The sequence below is a fragment of the Physella acuta genome, unplaced genomic scaffold, assembly GCF_028476545.2.
Source record: "Physella acuta isolate Inbredline_101_S28 unplaced genomic scaffold, ASM2847654v3 ptg000658l, whole genome shotgun sequence".
In the NCBI taxonomy this organism is placed as follows: Eukaryota; Metazoa; Mollusca; class Gastropoda; family Physidae; genus Physella; species Physella acuta.
Genome location: NW_026732177.1, coordinates 563,937 through 589,572, shown reverse-complemented (window position 1 = coordinate 589,572; position 25,636 = coordinate 563,937). Strand labels below are relative to the sequence as shown.

Sequence of the window (25,636 nt, the reverse complement as noted above, 5' to 3'; positions counted from 1 at the left end):
GAACACCAGCAAATGATAAATAAAAACAACCTAAACTCCCACACGCTGTTCTCTAGCTCACAACTGTAAACAGTTCTTAAACTTTGAAGTTTTATTCAGCAGCAGGATTTCTGAATATTTTGAGCTTGTCGCTCCACTAACTTAAGATCAACTCTCTAAATACCGGTACATTATTTTAAACGCACAAGTAGCAAATTAAATATAAGCCATTTTTAATAATTTTATAATTTAGTAGATAAAGATCTATATTAAATTAAAATTGGATGAGTGACGTGGACTAATTAAGTTATTAAAAATCGGCGCATTAAAAAGTGATCAAATAAACTAATGATCAAACGACTTTTTAACCAGTTTTTTTTTTTTTTTTTTTTTTTTTTTTGCAGTGCTACTCATTTGTTAAAAATCGTTTAAGACTTCTTTGACAAGAACAAATTTTTAAAAAATAAAACGTTTTTGAAACTGGGCTTGTTTTGTTCTTTTTTTAAAGGATATTTTGTTTGAATTGTTTTGAATATCACTCAATGTAGGTTACACTCGATGTAGAGTCTAAATAGAATATTTGTGTAGGCCTACCTATTGAGATGTGTATTTTTGTGTACACATGGGGATTTTGATCTTTCTGTATGCTCAACAGTCTTGATATATATATATATATATATATATATATATATATATATATATATATATATATATGTCTGAGTGTAGATTGTGTTTAGATATTTTCTTAGGTCTGTGGGAAAAACTAGAAACATTATACTCATTTTGTGTGAGAATATTCTAACAAAGTCACACAAACTAATCAACAGTTGTGATATTTTCCCCTTCAAATACTTTTAACTATCACAGTATGTTACAAATATGTTTTATTTACAGAATTAGTTTTAATTTGGCTTCTAGTCATACAATATTTTATTTATTATGATATTTAATAATGACAACTTATTAAGAGGGGTTAATTGCATTAGAATTAGAGTAATTCTAACAACCAATCAGGATGTTACTTGCTCCTCTTTGGGAAAACTTGTCTGACTCTCAACTGATTCCTAGTGGGAAAAAACACAAGAGCTCTTTTATTTAGGAATCTCAAATGGTGAAGGGAGCATTAACACTGACAAAATGTCATCTAATACACTAAACTAAAACAGTTAATTAAAATAAATAGTAACTTTTAGTATGGTTTCAAGTGTTATTGTTGAAAGTAAACTTAATAGTCAATGATGTAGTTTTGACATCATACTGGTTTTACTAAGACATAAGAACTGTCCTACCATCTACAATTACATTTGTAATGCATTGAAACTGAAAATTTAAAGTCAATAGAATAACAATGAACATGTCCTCATATGTAAAACAAATTGTGCAGAACTGAAGGCGTATTGGCATGGGTTTGATGAGAAGTTAGTTCAGAGTCAGCCATCTTTAATGATTTTAATCATTACCTATATTTAAAAATAATAGTCACAAACTAATGTCAAGAAGTCATGTGTCTGCTGCAAGCAATTTTCTGGTTTGTTTACACATTTTTAAAAGCAAAGATGCATCTTAAGCTATATTGATAATATGGAATAAAATTTCCCATTTACCAAATTTTCATGAAAAGTATTTGTCTCGGGTGTAGCAGTGATTTGTGCAAGGACAGATGTTGGAGCAGGAGTTTGAGAGCTCTCTTCATTGGCTGGCTGTTGTTGTTCAATGTATCTCTCAATCAACCAATCAGGTCCACGATGATGGAAGTTTCTACTAAGCTCAAAAAGATTCACTACTTGAAGTTTCTAGTTTTCTTGTTAATTCAAATAAGTTTTTTTTTATAATTGTAGCAATAGTGAAAAATGTGTCAATTTTTAAACATCACTTAATAATTAGTTTAAGGATTTTATTTTAGGATTGTGGACCTGTTGGGGTCGTCCATAAATGACGTCACACTCGTAGGGGGGGGGGGGGGGAGGGGGTCCGTAATTTTGTGACGGTGTGTGATGAGGGGGAGGGGCAGTGTTTCTTCCTTCTTCCAGACTTTTTTCTCCGAGGGGGGGGGGGGCACTTGAAATTTTATCGGGGGGGGGGGGGGGTGCGCGGTAGACTTTCTTCAGGGGGGGGGGGGGGGTTGAGATGTTGTGACGTCGCTTTTTTGCACTATAAAAAAGCAATGTTAGAAAACGAGTTTTAGTCGTTATTTCGAGTTTTAGAAAAGGTTTTAATAAATTGTGATAGGAATTGATCAAAATACTCTATGTTGACAGAGCTCTGATAGGATTTTGGAAAAAAATATCGGGTTTAAGAAAAATTCACCAGCAATTTTGAGGGGGGGGGGGGGGGGGTTGTAGGCTGAGGTGTGACGTCATTGTAGGGGGGGTCTGGCTTTTTGTGACGACAGTGTGACGAAGGGGAGGGGGGAGGTAAAAATTGTCAAAAAAAAGTGTGACGTCCTTTATGGATGACCCCTTTAGCAAAATTCAACTTTGAACAGCAGTAATTAGTGTAGGCAATTAGATTAGCTATATATATATATATATATATATATATATATATATATATATATATATATATATATATATATATATATATATATATATATATATATGTATATATATATATATATATAATATATATATATATATATAATATATATATATATATATAATATATATATATATATATATATATATATATATATATATATATATATATATATATATATATATATATATATATATATATAATGTTTTTTAAAAATAAACATATAGAATAAATGTGAATTAAGATTAATAAAAACAATTATCTACAGAAGTCATAGTGAACTAAGTCTGTCAAATAATTTATACAAGTCATAGTGAATTAAGTCAAATATTTTATACAAGTCATGTGAATTAAGTCAAATAATTTATACAAGTCATATTGAATTAAAGTTTTGCCACCCATGTCCTGGTGTCTATAAGGATACATTTAAAGGTAAGGGAGGCAACTGGAAAACTGAGGGAGGCTGCGTCAGGCGAACCTCTGTTGAGCCTGAAATTTGTACAAAAACAAAGATTAAGTCACCCTGTGAAAATTTGGATCTTCTGATCTAAAGACCTAAAAATAGTTCAAAGATTGAGTCACCCTATAAGAAACGTTGATCTTCTGATCTAGAGACCTGAAATTTGATTAAAAAACTGACAGCCTTGAGGCTGGACTAAATGACCAGCCTACCTGATGGATGGAAGTATTGGTGAGCTCGTGGGTTGAAGACATTTCCCCTCTTGTAGGGCATAAACAGAGCAGGCAGGCTGACATCTGAAAGTTAAATCAAACACTTACACGTGTAACCAAATAAATTCTTAAAATAAACAAAGCAGACTGCCCTACATCTGAAAGTTCAGTCCCAACACATTTCTCTATTCCAACATTGTACTGTGCCTACCTTTCAGTGCATCATAAAACATTTCCTCGTTCCTGCTTAGCTTGTGTTGCCCTGCCAGTTTTTTCTCCAAACTTTCCCTGATTTCCTTAAAAGTTTTTTCATTGAGTTCCTCTTTATGTTGTTTACTTTCTTCCTCCCACAGTCGCAGTCTCTCAAAGAACTAGAACAACAGACAAGTGTGATAAGTCTCTCAAAGAACTAGAACAACAGACAAGTGTGATAAGTCTCTCAAAGAACTAGAACAACAGACAAGTGTGATAAGTCTCTCAAAGAACTAGAACAACAGACAAGTGTGATAAGTCTCTCAAAGAACTAGAACAACAGACAAGTGTGATAAGTCTCTCAAAGAACTAGAACAACAGACAAGTGTGATAAGTCTCTCAAAGAACTAGAACAACAGACAAGTGTGATAAGTCTCTCAAAGAACTAGAACAACAGACAAGTGTGATAAGTCTCTCAAAGAACAACAGACAAGTGTGATAAGTCTCTCAAAGAACTAGAACAACAGACAAGTGTGATAAGTCTCTCAAAGAACTAGAACAACAGACAAGTGTGATAAGTCTCTCAAAGAACAACAGACAAGTGTGATAAGTCTCTCAAAGAACTAGAACAACAGACAAGTGTGATAAGTCTCTCAAAGAACAACAGACAAGTGTGATAAGTCTCTCAAAGAACTAGAGCAACAGACAAGTGTGATAAGTCTCTCAAAGAACAACAGACAAGTGTGATAAGTCTCTCAAAGAACTAGAACAACAGACAAGTGTGATAAGTCTCTCAAAGAACAACAGACAAGTGTGATAAGTCTCTCAAAGAACTAGAACAACAGACAAGTGTGATAAGTCTCTCAAAGAACAACAGACAAGTGTGATAAGTCTCTCAAAGAACTAGAGCAACAGACAAGTGTGATAAGTCTCTCAAAGAACAACAGACAAGTGTGATAAGTCTCTCAAAGAACTAGAACAACAGACAAGTGTGATAAGTCTCTCAAAGAACTAGAACAACAGACAAGTGTGATAAGTCTCTCAAAGAACAACAGACAAGTGTGATAAGTCTCTCAACTAGAACAACAGACAAGTGTGATAAGTCTCTCAACTAGAACAACAGACAAGTGTGATAAGTCTCTCAACTAGAACAACAGACAAGTGTGATAAGTCTCTCAACTAGAACAACAGACAAGTGTGATAAGTCTCTCAAAGAACTAGAACAACAGACAAGTGTGATAAGTCTCTCAAAGAACTAGAACAACAGACAAGTGTGATAAGTCTCTCAAAGAACTAGAACAACAGACAAGTGTGATAAGTCTCTCAAAGAACTAGAACAACAGACAAGTGTGATAAGTCTCTCAAAGAACAACAGACAAGTGTGATAAGTCTCTCAAAGAACTAGAACAACAGACAAGTGTGATAAGTCTCTCAAAGAACTAGAACAACAGACAAGTGTGATAAGTCTCTCAAAGAACAACAGACAAGTGTGATAAGTCTCTCAAAGAACTAGAACAACAGACAAGTGTGATAAGTCTCTCAAAGAACAACAGACAAGTGTGATAAGTCTCTCAAAGAACTAGAGCAACAGACAAGTGTGATAAGTCTCTCAAAGAACAACAGACAAGTGTGATAAGTCTCTCAAAGAACTAGAACAACAGACAAGTGTGATAAGTCTCTCAAAGAACAACAGACAAGTGTGATAAGTCTCTCAAAGAACTAGAACAACAGACAAGTGTGATAAGTCTCTCAAAGAACAACAGACAAGTGTGATAAGTCTCTCAAAGAACTAGAGCAACAGACAAGTGTGATAAGTCTCTCAAAGAACAACAGACAAGTGTGATAAGTCTCTCAAAGAACTAGAACAACAGACAAGTGTGATAAGTCTCTCAAAGAACTAGAACAACAGACAAGTGTGATAAGTCTCTCAAAGAACAACAGACAAGTGTGATAAGTCTCTCAACTAGAACAACAGACAAGTGTGATAAGTCTCTCAACTAGAACAACAGACAAGTGTGATAAGTCTCTCAACTAGAACAACAGACAAGTGTGATAAGTCTCTCAACTAGAACAACAGACAAGTGTGATAAGTCTCTCAAAGAACTAGAACAACAGACAAGTGTGATAAGTCTCTCAAAGAACTAGAACAACAGACAAGTGTGATAAGTCTCTCAAAGAACTAGAACAACAGACAAGTGTGATAAGTCTCTCAAAGAACTAGAACAACAGACAAGTGTGATAAGTCTCTCAAAGAACAACAGACAAGTGTGATAAGTCTCTCAAAGAACTAGAACAACAGACAAGTGTGATAAGTCTCTCAAAGAACAACAGACAAGTGTGATAAGTCTCTCAAAGAACTAGAACAACAGACAAGTGTGATAAGTCTCTCAAAGAACTAGAACAACAGACAAGTGTGATAAGTCTCTCAAAGAACAACAGACAAGTGTGATAAGTCTCTCAAAGAACTAGAACAACAGACAAGTGTGATAAGTCTCTCAAAGAACTAGAACAACAGACAAGTGTGATAAGTCTCTCAACTAGAACAACAGACAAGTGTGATAAGTCTCTCAACTAGAACAACAGACAAGTGTGATAAGTCTCTCAAAGAACTAGAACAACAGACAAGTGTGATAAGTCTCTCAACTAGAACAACAGACAAGTGTGATAAGTCTCTCAAAGAACTAGAACAACAGACAAGTGTGATAAATCTCTCAAAGAACAACAGACAAGTGTGATAAGTCTCTCAAAAAACAACAGACAAGTGTGATAAGTCTCTCAAAGAACTAGAACAACAGACAAGTGTGATAAGTCTCTCAAAGAACTAGAACAACAGACAAGTGTGATAAGTCTCTCAAAGAACAACAGACAAGTGTGATAAGTCTCTCAAAGAACTAGAACAACAGACAAGTGTGATAAGTCTCTCAAAGAACTAGAACAACAGACAAGTGTGATAAGTCTCTCAAAGAACAACAGACAAGTGTGATAAGTCTCTCAAAGAACTAGAACAACAGACAAGTGTGATAAGTCTCTCAAAGAACTAGAACAACAGACAAGTGTGATAAGTCTCTCAAAGAACTAGAACAACAGACAAGTGTGATAAGTCTCTCAAAGAACTAGAACAACAGACAAGTGTGATAAGTCTCTCAAAGAACTAGAACAACAGACAAGTGTGATAAGTCTCTCAAAGAACAACAGACAAGTGTGATAAATCTCTCAAAGAACTAGAACAACAGACAAGTGTGATAAGTCTCTCAAAGAACTAGAACAACAGACAAGTGTGATAAGTCTCTCAAAGAACTAGAACAACAGACAAGTGTGATAAGTCTCTCAAAGAACTAGAACAACAGACAAGTGTGATAAGTCTCTCAAAGAACTAGAACAACAGACAAGTGTGATAAATCTCTCAAAGAACTAGAACAACAGACAAGTGTGATAAGTCTCTCAAAGAACTAGAACAACAGACAAGTGTGATAAGTCTCTCAAAGAACTAGAACAACAGACAAGTGTGATAAGTCTCTCAAAGAACTAGAACAACAGACAAGTGTGATAAGTCTCTCAAAGAACTAGAACAGTGGTTCCCAACCTTTTTCGAGTGGCGACCCCCTTTTATAAAAATTAAGTGACCCGCGACCCCCATAGAATTAAAATCCCGAAATTAGTATGGAAATCAATAAGCACTAAAATAAGATTTTCTAGTAGACTTTCAATATGAACTACTCTTGATAACTGTTTTAATACCATGAGTAAAATTGCATACTATTCACTAAACATTCGCGGTTAATTTTTGTTTTTAAAGTCTTTTATTTTTGTTAACGCCAACCTATGTCATTATCATTATCTTAATTTTGTTTTTAATCGAAAAATAGTGTTCAAAATAAAATTATATTCTCAAAAGTCAATCAATTTTACGTTTGGATATAAATGGTTAATACTACACCAAAATTGTGTCTGAAGTTTTTCATCTTACGCGGAATCATTCTACAAATCAAAGAATTCATCTTGTAATTCATCGGGAATGCTGGCAACATCAAGGGAAGAAGAGAATGGATAACGCATCAATGCAAATTCTTTTTTTTTTTCAGCTCAGAGAAATAGCGCTGCAGTTCGTTTTCAATAGATTCAAGATGTCCAGAAATTTCTTCTTTCAAAATTTTAATTCTCTCACAATTAGATTCATCTACCACACTGCAGAGTTTCTCAAAATTAAAATATTTCCAAGATTTATTTTCTTCGCCGATTTTGCAGCTTTGATAAAAAATGCCCAGAGATTATCATGGAATGTGATAATATTCGTTCATATGCTTATGTTGATGTTGGAACACATCTGCTAGGTATGATACCCTCTCCAACCACTCTATGTCGTTTTAAGTATACCAAAAGGTCTTGTTTCCTTTGCATTTCCAAGAACAATTTGATTTCAGATTTCAATTCAAAAACACGATTCACAACAATTCGTTTGACAGCCAGCGCACTGTAGTGTAGAAGAGCAGAACCTCGTGATCTTTATTCAGGTCTTTGCTCAGTTCTTTGAAGGCTCCAGATTTCATATAATTTACGAATTATACTAGTAATGGAGTCTTGATGGCGATTGGTGAGGGCAGTGGTTAGGGAGCTAAATCTTTTCTGCTTTCTGAAAGCCCGATTTTGACCTAAACATTGATGGTGGACCTATCCGTACAAACCCTCACAGCCGTTTTAACCCATTTTAATCATCCAATTTAGAAAAAAACGTATTTATTTTCTCCATGCTATCTTCACAAAAGAGCAACTCTTCTTTGCTATCATCTGAATAAATATAGACAAAGACCAGCAAATGCGAACACGAACTCGCGTCTGTTGATTTATCAACTTGAAAAGCAAACAATGGTGAACGCTTAATTTCAAGAAAAATGTTTTATTTAACATCTACGGACATGTAAGAATTAACTTCACCATCTTCAACATGCAGCGTTTGATGAGATTTTCTCCTATTGTGTTTTTTTTTGCTTGGCATTTTCTGTCGCGACTTCATGTGATGCTTGCACTAATGCTGTGTTTCCTTGGTGAAAACTTCCAGTTCGATCAAGTCTCTGACGTTTACAACTAGCTTCATACCGACAAAAGAACTCCATATCTTTTTTGGTGTGTTTCGAATGACTCGTGTCAAATGACGTTTTAGTTTTGAAGATTTCATAAACTCGTGACTGAGAACAACTTTGTACAGTACGCTTTGCTTCTTCTCTATTCCCTTTCCAGTGATGTTAGTAAAGCCGAATTTCAAAAATTCTTCTAAATATTTATGTTTTGTTTCAAATTACTAAGGTTTAGTATACCAGTTGGCGACCCCCCAGAAAGCCCTTCGCGACCCCCAGGGGGGTCGCGACCCCCAGGTTGGGAACCCGTGAACTAGAACAACAGACAAGTGTGATAAGTCTCTCAAAGAACTAGAACAACAGACAAGTGTGATACATGATTTCCATCACGAGGATATTCTCATGACTTTACAATCTTAGCTGATAAATTTTGCAATCTTTATTTGTTCAACTACTCACATCTTGAGGGCCTCTCTCCCCCCATTTTGGTAATGGCCGCCCGATCCTAAAGTTTTTAACTGGCTTCTGTAGCTTTGGAGGCTGTGGGCTGGTAGGGCATTCAAACATAATTAAACTAATGGCAGATCATAATTAACATAGATAAATATCATACAGCAATTAATAATCGAACAACACTGAATTTTAAAAATTATGTAATATTTTTTATAATAGTTATTGTGTATAAAAAATATTCTCATATCAAAGATATAAATTTTGCATACTGAATCAGTTTATTTTACCGAGGTTTAGAGTGAAGTGAATCTTCCAGTTGTACAAGCCCGGCAGGTTCTGTAGCAGACCTGGCAGGTGCCATGCTGGATGGAACTCTGTTGTCCTCTTTTTGTGCCGGTGAGTTAGGGTAGCTCACATTGTCTGAATGTTTGGCTGAGACAGGGGATATAGCTTTGGGAGTAATGCTGCGACGAGGGCCAACAGAAACAGGTCGTTGATGAGGGCTAACAGAAACAGGTCTTTGGGTCAGCAAATGTGCCAAGTTAGAGTTCTCTGTTTGCAAAGATTCCAGACTAGCCATCATCTCTTGCAGGCGTTTTCTGTTTGTAAGTCACAATTAAATTTTCTGTTTGTAAGTCACAATTAAATTTTCTATTTGTAAGTCACAATTAAATTTTCTATTTGTAAGTCACAATTAAATTTTCTATTTGTAAGTCACAATTAAATTTTCTGTTTGTAAGTCACAATTAAATTTTCTGTTTGTAAGTCACAACTAAATTTTCTGTTTGTAAGTCACAATTAAATTTTCTGTCTGTAAGTCACATTGTTTCTCTACAAAAAAAAATGTAGTAATAAAATTTTGGAAAACTTCTATCAAAAGAATAAAATTATGCTGAAAATGAAACTTTAGGCTTATGTATAAAATTTGACAATAAAATGGTGATGTAGCACATAAGTGACCAAAATATTGATAGCTTTTAACTTACAGTGTTTGTGCAAACAGCTATGTTAAAATAGAACACCAAACTTACTGAAATATTTTAAAATATCCCTGAAGCTACTGAACTATTTTAACTTTTTTAAATAGCAATGCAGCAAATAGGTTTCAAACTATGTCTTGACATCATATTAAGTAGTAGAAAATAATGAACTTAATTACTCATATTCATCCTGCATGTAAATTATTTCTTCTTGATGGCGCTCAACCATCTGATCAAACTCTGACTTGCTTATTGTTTCCTGAAGAAAGCAAAATTGTTTTAAAGATTATCTAGAGCAGAGTTGAGTAAGGAAAAAAAATGTAATGATGTAGATCCAATCTGTTAAAAAAATAAAGTCACCAACTTATTAATTATCAACTGTTTGACAGCTATAACTTAAAACCTTGTCCTACATTGTTGTTGATTTCAGAAATCACTTTTTAACCTTTAAATCAATAGTATTTTATAGCAATAAATATAAACAAATAAATAATATTTAATTTAAAAAAAAGGAAGCACTTGGGTAAGAAAGCAAAAAAAAAAAAAAAAAAAAAAAAATACACAGCAAAAAAAAAAAAAAACAACATATTTAGCAAGAAGAGCAACACCACACAGTAATTTAAAAAACATGACAATAAAATAAGGGAATTAAAAGAGTTCAATGCCAAAAGGGCCACAACACACTTTTTTTTACACACTTCAATTATCACAGGACTTTCTTTCCTTTCTATTTCATCCTGCTGAAATGTTGATAAATATAATTCATCAGGCTGAAATGTTGATAAATATAATTTATCAGACTGAAACATTGATAAATATAATTCGTCAGGCTGAAATGTTGATAAATATAGTTTATCAGGCTGAAATGTTGATAAATATAGTGTATAAGGCTTTCTTCAGGCTTTAAATTGGATTGAACTTTTCTCAAAATTTTCTATCTGGACAACTGATACTGATAACAATAATTGTTTATATATAATTTCACTTGTACTTGTTATATTGTTATTTAAAATTGACTCATCTTCTGACTACAGGTGTGAGAAAACAAGTGGTGACCTGACTACAGGTGTGAGAAAACAAGTGGTGACCTGACTACAGGTGTGAGAAAACAAGTGGTGACCTGACTACAGGTGTGAGAAAACAAGTGGTGACCTGACTCACCTCTTGGATTACAGGTGTGAAGTTGGCCACTGAATGGGCCCTGTCCACCATCTCTTTATGTAGATCTTCTTTGGTGGTTTCTCTCAAGTCAATGCCAGTCAAATCATAGACCAAGTCATGGACTCCCATTGTGCCTGAAGTCATAAAACATGAATGTAACAATAAGTCAAATTGACCAGAACAGCCCATCTATCTGGGTTAAATTGACCAGAACAGCCCATCTATCTGTGTTGATGTCAGCCATTGAGAAAGCTAAAACAGCAAATGATCAGAATTTGTAGTGTGTGTAGCAGCACCAACTAGGGAACCAAGTGCGAGATTTGATTTAATACAACTGTAACAGTGGAGGGCACTAATATGTGTTGAAAAAAAGAAAAATTTTCTCTTACCACACTGTCTGTTACATCGCTGTGGCCGCGGTCGATATGACCAGTACATCAGTAATGGGAGTGTCCCACTGGGCATCTGGACAGCGTCTGATTTTCCAGTGTGTAAGGAATATAGTGGGAAAGGAATAGGTTCTTTCCCTTGAACTAAATCATTTTGTGCAGAAGATAGACTTAAGGTGTGCTCATCTGCCATGATGGGGATGTCCACAGAGTCTCCGAGAGATTCAGCGTATAAACTAGATGCACTGGGCAAACACAGGATATTTCACATTATCAAACTTTAAAATATGCAATATAAAAAAAAATCTTAGAATCTTATATATTTGTGGGCTGTCTCACACTATTTTTGTCTGTAGGCTGTCAGACACTGTTTTTGTCTATAGGCTGTCTGACACTGTTTTTGTCTGTAGGCTGTCTGATACTGTTTTTGTCTGTAGGCTGTCTGACACTGTTTTTGTCTGTAGGCTGTCTCACACTATTTTTGTCTGTAGGCTGTCTGACACTGTTTTTGTCTGTAGGCTGTCTGACACTGTTTTTACTACCTTAAGGAATTTGTTCTGGACTTGAGACCAACATCATCGTCTGCCAGATTTGGTGGCAAATAAACTTTTTCGAGCGTCTGCAGACAAAAACACAAATTTTTACATTTTTTACTGGTACAACTGTCTTCACAAATTTCTATATTTTGTACTGGTACAACTGTCTTCACTAATTTCTACATTTTGTACTGGTACAACTGTCTTCACAAATTTCTACATTTTGTACTGGTACAACTGTCTTCACAGATTTCTACACATGTTACTGTCTTACAAACAAAATATTGTATGACAAGATTACTCACCAGATATTTGTGGGTGGTTCTAATTTTGTCATTTGATTATTGTACTGACTAAATATTTATTTTCAATTTTTTACCATTTTTTTAATGTCTTGAAAGTCAATGGTTGTCATGGCAATGATCTCTTCATATCTTCCTTTATGGACAGCAAATTGAATGCTCTCTGGCTCTGCCATGGTCGGCTCTTCCAGCAGCAGCACACCCTCCCTCACCTCATCTGGCAGCTTGATCTCAAACTCAAAGAACCTAGAACCATTGGCCAGAAAAATTTTTTCTCTCTTATACAACAATAGAACCATAGGGTTGGGCCAGAAAAATGGTTTCTCTCTTATACAAGATGGCCCATTTGTTAAAGAACCTAGAACCATTGGGTTGGGCAGAAAAATGGTTTCTCTCTTATACAACAAGGCCCATTTGTTACACACTATCAAACCAGAGTGACCAGTAGAATATAAGGATCAAAATTAAACTTTATTTAATTAATTCATATTATTAACTGTAATGGCTGTAAGACACCAGCCTTCACCAGAAATGTAAAAATACCCCTAACATAACAAACAGGAAGTTATCAAAACTTAAACAACCAAGGCAACCTCATTTGACCAACCATGACAACCTTATTTGACCAACCATGACAACCTTATTTGCTTTGATTAATATCTTCCCCAGAAGAGTGAAACAAATTTTAATTTAAAAATGTCTAACCAATATTGATCTGAGCTCTATTATCTGAAATGGTCAACTTATCATGGAATGAATTCTTTACTTTTAATGTACTTATGTATCATGCACATAAAGCAGAACAAGTGATCAAGAACAATGAGTCAAAGTTTACCTTTTCTTTTTGCTTGGAGTTTGTGAAGATTCTGTAAAATTAAAAATGACATGAGACTGGAACTGACCAAATCTTTACATAGCTTACATTTAGCTACTCAACAGATGAAACTGTCATGTCAAGATGTATTTGTCTTTTTTTTTTTTTTTTTAAGATACCTCAAACTGGACATTTGTACAAACCTCTATGGTAAGTTCAAAAGTTCCCACTTTCAATAACAGACTAACATTTAATTAATAAGTAAATGTTTACCTCTAGATTTAGACCTTTCAATAACAGACTGACATTTAAGTAATAAGTAAATGTTTACCCCTAGATTTAGACCTTTCAATAACAGACTGACATTTAAGTAATAAGTAAATGTTTACCTCTAGATTTAGACCTTTCAATAACAGACTGACATTTAAGTAATAAGTAAATGTTTACCTCTAGATTTAGACCTTTCAATAACAGACTGACATTTAAGTAATAAGTAAATGTTTACCTCTAGATTTAAACCTTTCAAAAACAGACTGACATTGAAGTAAATGTTTACCTCTAGATTTAGACCTTTCAAAAACAGACTGACATTGAAGTAAATGTTTACCTCTAGATTTAGACCTTTCAATAACAGACTGACATTGAAGTAAATGTTTACCTCTAGATTTAGACCTTTCAATAACAGACTGACATTGAAGTAAATGTTTACCTCTAGATTTAGACCTTTCAATAACAGACTGACATTTAAGTAAATGTTTACCTCTAGATTTAGACCTTTCAATAACAGACTGACATTTAAGTAAATGTTTACCTCTAGATTTAGACCTTTCAATAACAGACTGACATTTAAGTAAATGTTTACCTCTAGATTTAGACCTTTCAATAACAGACTGACATTTAAGTAAATGTTTACCTCTAGATTTAGACCTTTCAATAACAGACTGACATTTAAGTAAATGTTTACCTCTAGATTTAGACCTTTCAATAACAGACTGACATTTAAGTAAATGTTTACCTCTAGATTTAGACCTTTCAATAACAGACTGACATTTAAGTAAATGTTTACCTCTAGATTTAGACCTTTCAATAACAGAATGACATTTAAGTAAATGTTTACCTCTAGATTTAGACCTTTCAATAACAGACTGACATTTAAGTAATAAGTAAATGTTTACCTCTAGATTTAAACCTTTCAAAAACAGACTGACATTGAAGTAAATGTTTACCTCTAGATTTAGACCTTTCAAAAACAGACTGACATTGAAGTAAATGTTTACCTCTAGATTTAGACCTTTCAATAACAGACTGACATTGAAGTAAATGTTTACCTCTAGATTTAGACCTTTCAATAACAGACTGACATTGAAGTAAATGTTTACCTCTAGATTTAGACCTTTCAATAACAGACTGACATTTAAGTAAATGTTTACCTCTAGATTTAGACCTTTCAATAACAGAATGACATTTAAGTAAATGTTTACCTCTAGATTTAGACCTTTCAATAACAGACTGACATTTAAGTAAATGTTTACCTCTAGATTTAGACCTTTCAATAACAGACTGACATTTAAGTAAATGTTTACCTCTAGATTTAGACCTTTCAATAACAGACTGACATTTAAGTAAATGTTTACCTCTAGATTTAGACCTTTCAATAACAGAATGACATTTAAGCAAATGTTTACCTCTAGATTTAGACCTTTCAATAACAGAATGACATTTAAGCAAATGTTTACCTCTAGATTTAGACCTTTCAATAACAGACTGACATTTAAGTAAATGTTTACCTCTAGATTTAGACCTTTCTTCCCCTTGCCTGGCAGCTTGGGGTCTCTTCCTTTCCTCTGGTGTGTCATCTGACTGTCATTGTGTAAAATAGTATGTCATCAGACTGCACATGACATCATGTAAACTATTATGTCATTAGGAAGTATATGACATGATGTTAATTATAAAACAGTCTCTATTATAGACCTACAGAATTTCTATTGAACCATTAGAGCAAGTAAAAGAAAAATCAACTCTTATTTCATAAATATTTTAACGGATGCACAACACAACTATACAGTGAAGAATCTCAAATTTGTGAAAAAACAATTGAAATTTTTAAAATTTTAACAAAAAAAAAACCAAACAAAAAGGTTGCCATATATAATCTAAAAGAAAATATTAGATATCAATAAGTCTTATATAAAAAATATTACACTTAGGAAAGATATTTGAAGTTCCAAACATGAATAAAAGCCTTGTGATTCTAGGAATAATAGATTTACCAGTGAGCCTAGTTGTGTAGGCCAAACAAAGCTAACAAAACACTGAGATCTATGTTACACAAAAAGTTAAAGGAATACAAAGGCAGCAATTTATTCAATTTTTCTGTTTGAATTAGTTGTGTCACAGTGAATGGCATGCACTAGCAATGAACAAATGTGTTGTTAAATAACAAGGAACATGTAACAAGTTCATACCAGAAGATAGCAATGAACAAATGTGTAGTTAAATAACAAGAAACATGTAACAAGTTCATACCAGAAGACAGCAATGAACAAATGTGTAGTTAAATAACAAGGAACATGTAACAAGTTCATACCAGAAGACAGCAATGAACAAATGTGTTGTTAAATAACAAGGAACATGTAACAAGTTCATACCAGAAGACAGCAATGAACAAATGTGTTGTTAAATAACAAGAAACATGTAACAAGTTCATACCAGAAGACAGCAATGAACAAATGTGTAGTTAAATAACAAGGAACATGTAACAAGTTCATACCAGAAGACAGCAATGAACAAATGTGTTGTTAAATAACAAGGAACATGTAACAAGTTCATACCAGAAGACAGCAATGAACAAATGTGTTGTTAAATAACAAGGAACATGTAACAAGTTTATACCAGAAGACAGCAATGAACAAATGTGTTGTTAAATAACAAGGAACATGTAACAAGTTCATAACAGAAGACAGCAATGAACAAATGTGTAGTTAAATAACAAGGAACATGTAACAAGTTCATACCAGAAGACAGCTGATGGCTGCAAGAAAAGACAACTCACTATTTTAGAACTAAAGGGAGGTAAAAATAAACAGGTACAGTCAATGGTAAAAACAACACGTTGCTCAACTCAATAAAAATAGAAATTTGTCATTAGCGCATAAAATGAAAGTTATTTAACATTGACGTTTTTTAAATTCACATTTATGCTTCAATTGAAATTTAAGTGGTGAGTAAATTGTGTGAGTGTGTGTTAACCAGTGTATGTGTGGGCTAAAACTCACAACCTCAACAATGACGGGGTCTAATACTGGTGTTTTCAACATTTTCTTTACCTCATCAATGATGGGGTCTAGTACGGGTGTTTTCAACATTTTCTTTACCTCATCAATGATGGGGTCTAGTACGGGTGTTTTCAACATTTTCTTTACCTCATCAATGATGGGGTCTAGTACGGGTGTTTTCAACATTTTCTTTACCTCATCAATGATGGGGTCTAGTACGGGTGTTTTCAACATTTTCTTTACCTTATCAATGACGGGGTCTAGTACGGGTGTTTTCAACATTTTCTTTACCTCATCAATGAAGGGGTCTAGTACGGGTGTTTTCAACATTTTCTTTACCTTATCAATGACGGGGTCTAGTACGGGTGTTTTCAACATTTTCTTTACCTCATCAATGACAGGGTCTAGTACGGGTGTTTTCAACATTTTCCCAGCGTAAGAAATGGAACACTTCAGCTCCAGTTGTCTCAGGCCTTCAGGACAAAAAGTTCGTATAAATAGCGACCGTTCATACGTCGGCTCATCTGTCCAAACATCAGCATCCTTCATTGGGGGTCTGCAAACCAGTTCTTCAAATCTGACTTTCTAAAGGAAAATATATGTCAATAGTGAATAATCCTAATTATAATGTTTACAAATAATAGTAGTAAATTATAAACTATTCCATTTAATGAATATGTTTAGGAGATGATTAGATTTGGTCAGTGATGATGTTTTCACATGGTAGGTTACTGGACACAAAAGTTACAAGCTATTGAAAGGGATCATCCATGAATGACATCCCACTGCTTGTGGGGAGGGGGTTCAGACATTTTGTCGAGAGGGGGGTTCAGACAGTTGTGACTGTGAGGTGATGGGGGGGGTTGGGGGGGGTCAGACAATTTGATGTCATGCTATTGCATTTTAAAATTTTGAGAATTTAAATCTGAATTTTAGCAAGTGTTTGCCAATTTTTAAACTTCACAAAAGTGGAATAAAATGGAACAATTTACTTAATCTTGACCCAACACACAAAATAAAAAATGTAAAAAAAAGGCATAACATCTATGAATACCCTAAGAAAATGTGTACAATCTAAAAATAACTTGGGTGAGGTGAACTACTGTAAACATCAAAAGATAGGGAACCTTTGGGCTGGTAATCCTTGGATGATCTCCCCTCCCAAAATGGCTGCCATCAGTGGGTGACTCACCACTCTCCTCAGACCTCCCTGTGTCACCACTCACCATAGACTCAGTACCTAAGCAATGTTTTAAAATAGAAATTTCTCAACCAGCTTGATATAGTTTTTTATTTACTTCACACTCTGTGAGATCAATCCAAAGCATTTGCTCTTGACTAAGTAAGCAACAAATTCCGAGATTGGAACACATGTGTTCTGATTTAATTGCATCAAATAAAAGTGTTAATTTGTAAACATAGGGCTAAAATTGTGTACAAAAATGAAAGAATGTCAAATCTTATTTTATAATCACATATATCTAGGTTGTTGTTTAGGAAAAGAAGATAAGTGTAATGATACCTTCTAATTCTTCACCAGCTTTTTCCTCTAATTCATCATTTTTTCTCTCTTCATCTTCTTCATCAAGATCATCCCCTATACTCACTAAAGTTTCCTCTGCTTCATTTATATCATCCAGTTTATGGCTAGAATTTTTATTTTCATCTTCCTCATTATCTGATTCTTCAAGGCTTGCTGTATAGGCCTGTACAAAAACAGAAGCTTAGTGGCAATCAATATTTGTCCTGCCTCCGATAAAACCTAAAAAAAGTACAGGCTATGTCGTTACTTTCATGGACTGTAAGAAATGTACCTGAACATGCTCTAGGCCAAGTTTTGCTTTCTGTTTGATGGTTTCAATGAGAAATTTCCACCTTCTGCCGTGGCCTCTAGTACTGGTCATCTTGGAGAAGAGCTTCTCCCAGTTCATTATTCTCTTCTCTCTAGCTATCCTTTTGGACTATCATGGGAATATTTTTTGTCTTCAATAAACAAGAGTCAGCAGAAAAATACATTTTTATCTCTAACTTTAAATGCTGTTAAATAAAATTCCTGTATTAAACCAAATAAAAAACGTACATGTGCATCCACCAGCTGTAAACGTTTGATGGCAATATTGAGCTGCCTCTGTTTGCTGTCGTAGTCTTCATGTAGCTTCTTCAGTGCAGCACTTTTCTCTTCCCACGGGGTGGCATACACACGGACCAGTCTAACCAACTCCTCAACTGGCATGCCGAGGTCACTTATGCTGGACAAGATAAGTAACAACGGAATAATAAAACACTGCACAATCCTTACTGTCACCATGGCAACATAACAGAACAAAATTGAGTCAATACCAAAGTTGTTAGGCCAAGAATCTGTCAGCATTCACAGAAACATTATCTCACCTTCTAAACAAAAGTTTATCTCACCTTGTAAACAAAAGTTTATCTCACCTTCTAAACAAAAGTTTATCTCACCTTCTAAACAAAAGTTTATCTAACCTTGTAAACAAAAGTTTATTTCACCTAGTAAACAAAAGTTTATCTCACCTTCTAAACAAACGATTACTGATCATTGCAGTTTGAATAAGAAGAGTTGGTGGAAGAGAATGTTTCAGCATTTCATCTTTGAGCTCTAGGAGCTGTGGAGATCAGACAATCTGGCATTAAAGGCACTTTTCTGTGTACAAATGGATAATTTATCTAAATTCATGACCTGTACTTTATAAGAAAAGTGATTCCTAGGATGAAGATCTATTTACTTCTTGTAAAGAGTCATTCACAAGAGCGATTGCACTAAGAACACCATCACAAAGGTTGTCAAATTTTGTTGGTTCCCCTCTACGAGTTCCTTCCTCAGCCTCATCATCACTCTCTGGTTCAGATTCATCATCAGACTGTCAACATCATGTGATAAGACAGTCAACATCATGTGAATAAAAATAATGCACATCAGACAACATCATGTGATGAGACAGTCAACACCATGTGATCAAACAGACAACATCATGTGATCAGACAGACAACATCATGTGATGAAACAGTCAACATCATGTGAATGAAAATAATACACATCACCAAATGTTTCATTTGAATAGGAAAAATATTTTCCATTTGAAACAAGAGAAAAAACCTGCCTCTTCTCCATCAGATCTTGCACTATTTTCTTCTTCATCCTCTTCTTCCTCAACAATTCCCAAATTGTTCCTTAGGCCTGGAAAAAGTTTTCAATTATTTATTAAATTTTAAATAGGCTAAAACAAATACTTGTAGGGATTTATAATAAGTGATTCGAAATGCTATTTATAATACATATTTTTTCATCCATTTTATTAAATTTAAAAATAATTAGTATTATATCTACTAGGGGCCTATCTATTATTAATTAGTTATTTTTATTATATATTACAATTACATAAACTGATCAGATAAGTGATAAACAACACTGTACGTGTAACAGGTGGACAGGTCTAATAAAGTCTAATTAATTAGAAATTTAATCTTCCGTTTTTTCAGTTTACTTTATAGATTTAAATCTAGATCTATGAGAAAATAAATACGATCCTCAGTTTACCTCTATCCATTTTTTTTGACTCTCTTACTGTTTATAAATTGGGTAAGTTTAGTTTATATGAAAAAGTTAGCTTTAAAAATAAACGTCCGCCATGTTAGCTTCTTCTGTTGTCAAGTTACTTGTCACGTGACGTTTATTTAAAAATAAAAATGTGCCGACTGCTGGCAGATTATAATAAATATTTTAATTTTAATTTGGCCTACAAAAGTTTTAAAACGAGACTAGATATAGTCTGAAAATGTGTCTGAAACATCTTTAATTTTTTTACAGACCCTATAGATTTAATTATATTTATATAATTTACCAGTAAGGTACCAACAACCTTTAAATATTACTTCGGCTATTTAATTAACTGTATGGACTATTAGGCCTATAGGAAATGTTATAAGATAAGAGCCTATACTGCCCCTTTATCCATCCATCCATTCATCCATCCATCTATCCATCTATCGATATATATATATATATATATATATATATATATATATATATATATATATATATATATGTATATATACAGTGGCGTAGCGAGGTCGGGTGTCACCCGGTGCGGCACTTAATGATGTCACCCCCCCCCCCCCCCCCCCGTAAAAATTATATATATATATATATATATATATATATATATATATATATATATATATATATATATATATATATATTATTATATATATATATATATATATATATATATATATATATATATATATATATATATATATATATATATATATAAAGTTGTTATTATTATTATTATATATACTAGGCATACTGCCTAGCTTCGCTAAAGTTTTCAAAAACCTTTTGAGAATTTTAATGATTAATTATTTGGTGTTTGGCTGTTATGTGGAGTGCTTAGGGCCTAAGCTTAAACAGTTTGAGTAATTTTATGTCATGCTAGCATTTGAAAAGTATTTGCACTTTTTACTCGCAATGTTATTAGAACTGCAAAAGCTTCCTTAAAGTATAAATAAAAAAATTATATTAAATTTACTTTCACAATTAATTTTTACATTTCAGTACAATACATAACTTTATTTATAACAAAATGTCTATTTAAACGGATGCTATACTTTGTGATTTTTTTATTTTTCTTTGAAATAGTATACACATTATTTAAAAATGAGTACTTGAAAAAGCTACCTCCCCTGTACATATACCAAATTACGTTGTCTTTGTTTACTTTTTCACAAATTATTCTTTATATAAGAAAATGCGGCATCTGGACAAATCTAACGAACCTAGGGGGTTTATCCAACGGGAATAATGTTTTTTTGTTACCATCCAGGGTCGGTCTACGACCTCACAACATATCAAAGGGGGTCGTTCGGCAATTTTTTTCCGTAATATAGCTCATCTAAGGCGCCGGTCAGTCGAGGTCAGTTTTGGCCCCCCTCTCTTCCTGGACTTTGTGGCCAACTGGCACCAGCCCCCGTGTTCTATTGCCCCAAGGCAGGAGCCTTCTATATGTATGTATATACGCATGTGTGTATGTGTTCACATATTATTTTTTATGTATTTATTTATCCCCCCCTCATATATGGATTAGCATATAAGTTATTACGATATTCTACCAAACTGTTTACCTCAGGCATATTAACACGTTTTTATTAACTCAGCTTCGCGTGTGTTTGTTGTTAAAATTGACATCGAAAATTAACCCACTTCTGATTGCTCAATAGATCTGAAATTTGGCATGTAGGCTACTTTCGCCTAACAATTTCAGATGCAATCATAAAAACTAGCAATTAGAGACGGTAATTAGCTTAATTTAATTACGCCCCAAGGACCATAAAATTGAGGACATGATTTCTAAAGATACCGACAAGACTGGAGGCTTATAGACACAGTTACTTCGGCCCCAATCGATGTGAGCGCGCTGGCCGTGATCGTATAGTGGTTAGTACTTCGCGTTGTGGCCGCGACAACCCAGGTTCGAATCCTGGTCGCTCAAGATTTTTTTAGTCCGTGTATTTATAAACACTTAGTCAATTCATACTTAATCAAGTCATTAGATAAAGTAGAAAATAAACTATATAAAAAACTTTTTTAAAAACCACGTTTTTCATGTGTAGCAACGGACTAAAAAGGAGAAAATAAAATACTTAAAAAAAACTTTTTAAAAAACCACGTTTTTCTTGTGGACTAAAAAGTAGAAAATAACTATTTACATACATTTGATGACAAAAAACGTGGGTCGGGCAGATGGGTCGGGAAATTTGATGGTGAACGTACCCACGTTTTTTGTCATCAAATGTATGTAAATAGTTATTTTCTACTTTTTAGTCCACAAGAAAAACGTGGTTTTTTAAAAAGTTTTTTTTAAGTATTTTATTTTGCAACGTTGAGTTAATGTAACTTCCTTGTGTGTTGATATTCACATGTCTGTAGTTACGTGTCTTGATATTAAATTGTCTGTAGTTACGTGTCTTGATATTAAATTGTCTGTAATTACGTGTGTTGATATTCAAATGTCTGTAATTACGTGTGTTGATGTTCAAATGTCTGTAATTACGTGTGTTAATATTCAAATGTCTGTAATTACGTGTGTTAATATTCAAATGTCTGTAATTACGTGTGTTAATATTCAAATGTCTGTAATTACGTGTGTTAATATTCAAATGTCTGTAATTACGTGTGTTAATATTCAAATGTCTGTAATTACGTGTATTGATATTCAAATGTCTGTAATTACGTGTATTTATATTCATCTGGCGCTAATAGACCAATACGGCGGCGCGGGACAAAAATAAATCAGCAATTGATTGACACAATTCTATAGCCAGTAAGGGAAACTCAGAGCCACCATGCCCCACCCAGCGCCGTCCTGCCCCACCCACCCAATTTCGTCACGCCCCACCCACCCAGCGGCTGCCCCACCCACCCAGCGGCTGCCCCACCCACCCAGCGGCTGCCCCACCCACCCAGCGGCTGCCCCACCCACCCAGCGCCGTCCTGCCCCACCCACCCAGCGCCGTCCTGCCCCACCCACCCAATTTCGTCACGCCCCACCCACCCAGCGGCTGCCCCACCCACCCAGCGGCTGTCCCACCCACCCAGCGCCGTCCTGCCCCACCCACCCAGCGGCTGTCCCACCCACCCAGTTCCGTCACGCCCCACCCACCCAGCGGCTGTCCCACCCACCCAGCGGCTGTCCCACCACTCCCCCGGCCAATACACGCGAGTGTGGCGGTGTCGCGGCTAACGAGAGCGTGACTCGCGTTTGTTTTGGCGCGCGAGTAGAACAAGTTTATGTTTGACTGAATGTGCCCAGGTTAAGCGACTTTCCCACAGCCCACAAGTGTAGCTGGCTCATGTCCGCCTCATCACATCGGCGCGATCACAACACGGATCTAAACAACACCAGATTTAAACAACACTAGCACTTGTCACAACGTCACAGAGAGCGGGTGTTTTGGGAATTTACGGATGTACAGCTGACCAATAGAGGTAGGTGACAAGAATATTTACACACGCTTCACGCCGTAACTTAACACGTGTTGCTAACGTATCAACATGCACGCTATTGTAACATCACTCATACATCGTTGACAAAAATATACAATTAATTGTAGATATAAGAAGTATAAGCACACCAAATAATTGTAGATATAAGAAGTATAAGAACAAAAAAATAATATAGATATAAGAAGTATAAACTGAATTGATTATAGCGATTTAAAAAAAAAATGTATTAGTTTTTGAGGGTAGGTTTTCCTCGCCAATAAAAAAGCGTTATTTTTATTTTGAAGTAAAATATCGTATCTTATCTTCACTAATTTAAAAACCAGTTCAGTCTTTGATTATATCACATACGCTTTAAAAACTTAGTGATTAGATTTTTTAGTTTTAAATCAATTGGAATTTAAGCAGAGTTTCTTCCAGGCATATCTTCGGGGGGGGGGGGGGGGGAGGGAAATTTTTATAGAAAACATATACTGTTACCAGTGTCCGCACATCCCCCCCCCCCCCCGGAAAATTTCAAGTGAACCCCCACCCCCCACCGGTGAAAAAAGTCTGGAAGAAACACTGCTTCAGTACTCCACACACCACACCCTAGGGGTACTAGACTTCATTACCCCACACCCCAGGTGTACTAGACTTCAGTACCCCACACACCAGGGGTACTAGACTTCATTACCCCACACCCCAGGGGTACTAGACTTCAGTACCCCACACACCAGGGGTACTAGACTTCAGTACCCCACACACCAGGTGTACTAGACTTCAGTACCCCACACACCAGGGGTACTAGACTTCAGTACCCCACACACCAGGGGTACTAGACTTCAGTACCCCACACACCAGGGGTACTAGACTTCAGTACCCCACACACCAGGGGTACTAGACTTCAGTACCACACATCACACACCAGGGGTACTAGACTTCAGTACCCCACACCCCAGGGGTACTAGACTTCAGTACCCCACACCCCAGGGGTGCCGGTCACACACCACACAGCTGTCTTTAGAAATGTATTGCAACACATTTCACGGACTTTTAAGTGAGATAATTGGATAATTAAATGAATACATCTTGCGTTTATTAGGGAAATAACAACTAATTGCCTTCTCTGTTAATTAGGGGAATGACAATAAATTGCTAAATTTCAGCAATTATGTGACCATCCGGGTTTATCCAGCTAATGTATGTTAGGAAGAAAATAGGTGTGAGGAAATGTGTTTGAGAAGATGTGTGTGAGAAGGATGTGTGAGAAGATGGATGTGTGAGGAAATGTGTGTGAGAAGGATGTGTGAAGAAAAGTGTGTGAGAAGATGGATGTGTGAGGAAATGTGTGTGAGAAGGATGTGTGAGGAAATGTGTGTGAGAAGATGGATGTGTGAGGAAATGTGTGTGAGAAGATGGATGTGTGAGGAAATGTGTGTGAGAAGATGGATGTGTGAAGAAAAGTGTGTGAGAAGATGGATGTGTGAGGAAATGTGTGTGAGAAGGATGTGTGAGGAAATGTGTGTGAGAAGATGTGTGTGAGAAGATGGATGTGTGAGGAAATGTGTGTGAGAAGATGGATGTGTGAGGAAATGTGTGTTATGTGAAATGTTTGAATGAGAGGAACTATGACAAAAAACTAACAGGATACCGCGGCTATTCTCTCGTTACATATCCTTGAATTAGACTGGTTGTTTTGTCCAAAGATCACATCTTTAGACTGGTTGTTTTGTCCAAAGATCACATCTTTAGACTGGTTGTTTTGTCCAAAGATCACATCTTTAGACTGGTTGTTTTGTCCAAAGATCACATCTTTAGACTGGTTGTTTTGTCCAAAGATCACATCTTTAGACTGGTTGTTTTGTCCAAAGATCACATCTTTAGACTGGTTGTTTTGTCCAAAGATCACATCTTTAGACTGGTTGTTTTGTCCAAAGATCACATCTTTAGACTGGTTGTTTTGTCCAAAGATCACATCTTTAGACTGGTTTTGTCCAAAGATCACATCTTGTTGTTCCGTGGATGAATTGCTGGGGAAGTTTGAGATCGGCTTGTCTGTTTTAGAGAGGTCCTGTCTGTTTTAGAAAGGTCTGTCTGTTTTAGAGAGGTCTGTCTGTTTTAGAGAGGTCCTGTCTGTTTTAGAGAGGTCCTGTCTGTTTTAGGGAGGTCTGTCTGTTTTAGAGAGGTCCTGTCTGTTTTAGAAAGGTCTGTCTGTTTTAGAGAGGTCTGTCTGTTTTAGAGAGGTCCTGTCTGTTTTAGAGAGGTCC

General features: G+C 35.2%; 2 protein-coding genes across 4 annotated transcripts in view; one reads left to right on the top strand and one right to left on the bottom strand.

Annotated features, from left to right (window-relative positions):
- Nucleotides 1-855: 855 nt before the first annotated feature.
- Nucleotides 856-20,033, bottom strand: LOC131948723 (uncharacterized). 3 transcript variants are annotated; one of them, XM_059310397.1, is made up of 24 exons: nt 19,923-20,033; nt 19,486-19,562; nt 19,111-19,245; nt 18,899-18,990; nt 18,444-18,612; nt 18,178-18,324; nt 17,886-18,069; nt 17,491-17,603; nt 16,751-16,948; nt 14,873-14,945; nt 13,107-13,137; nt 12,349-12,517; nt 11,976-12,052; nt 11,434-11,678; nt 11,045-11,178; nt 10,582-10,653; nt 10,063-10,142; nt 9,191-9,502; nt 8,910-8,997; nt 3,398-3,557; nt 3,187-3,270; nt 2,939-3,003; nt 1,584-1,772; nt 856-1,043 (listed from the first exon to the last, which is right to left on the bottom strand). In XM_059310397.1, the coding sequence occupies exons 1-24, from the start codon at nt 19,930-19,932 to the stop codon at nt 990-992; spliced, it is 2,958 nt and encodes a 985-aa protein (XP_059166380.1). In that variant the 5' UTR covers nt 19,933-20,033; the 3' UTR covers nt 856-989. The 3 variants fall into 3 exon arrangements, with proteins under 3 accessions (XP_059166380.1, XP_059166381.1, XP_059166382.1); XM_059310398.1 differs by having other exon boundaries at nt 10,582-10,623; XM_059310399.1 differs by lacking the exon at nt 10,582-10,653 and having other exon boundaries at nt 857-1,043.
- A 3,101-nt stretch (nt 20,034-23,134) lies between these two features.
- Nucleotides 23,135-25,636, top strand: part of LOC131948729 (transmembrane protein 45B) — a 29,378-nt gene continuing 26,876 nt past the window's right edge. Inside the window, exon 1 of the mRNA XM_059310404.1 lies at nt 23,135-23,372. The gene's annotated coding sequence lies outside the window, so the exon portion shown is untranslated. The remainder of the gene's footprint in view (nt 23,373-25,636) is intronic.

Bases quoted from the DNA above. Each gene is read 5' to 3' on its own strand.
- LOC131948723 (XM_059310397.1), bottom strand. The intron at 11,679-11,975 runs GTAGTAAAAACA...GTGTTTGCCCAG, and splicing joins TCCAGAACAAATTCCTTAAG to TGCATCTAGTTTATACGCTG. The intron at 10,143-10,581 runs GTGTGTAAAAAA...TGCTTTCTTCAG, and splicing joins AAAGTCCTGTGATAATTGAA to GAAACAATAAGCAAGTCAGA.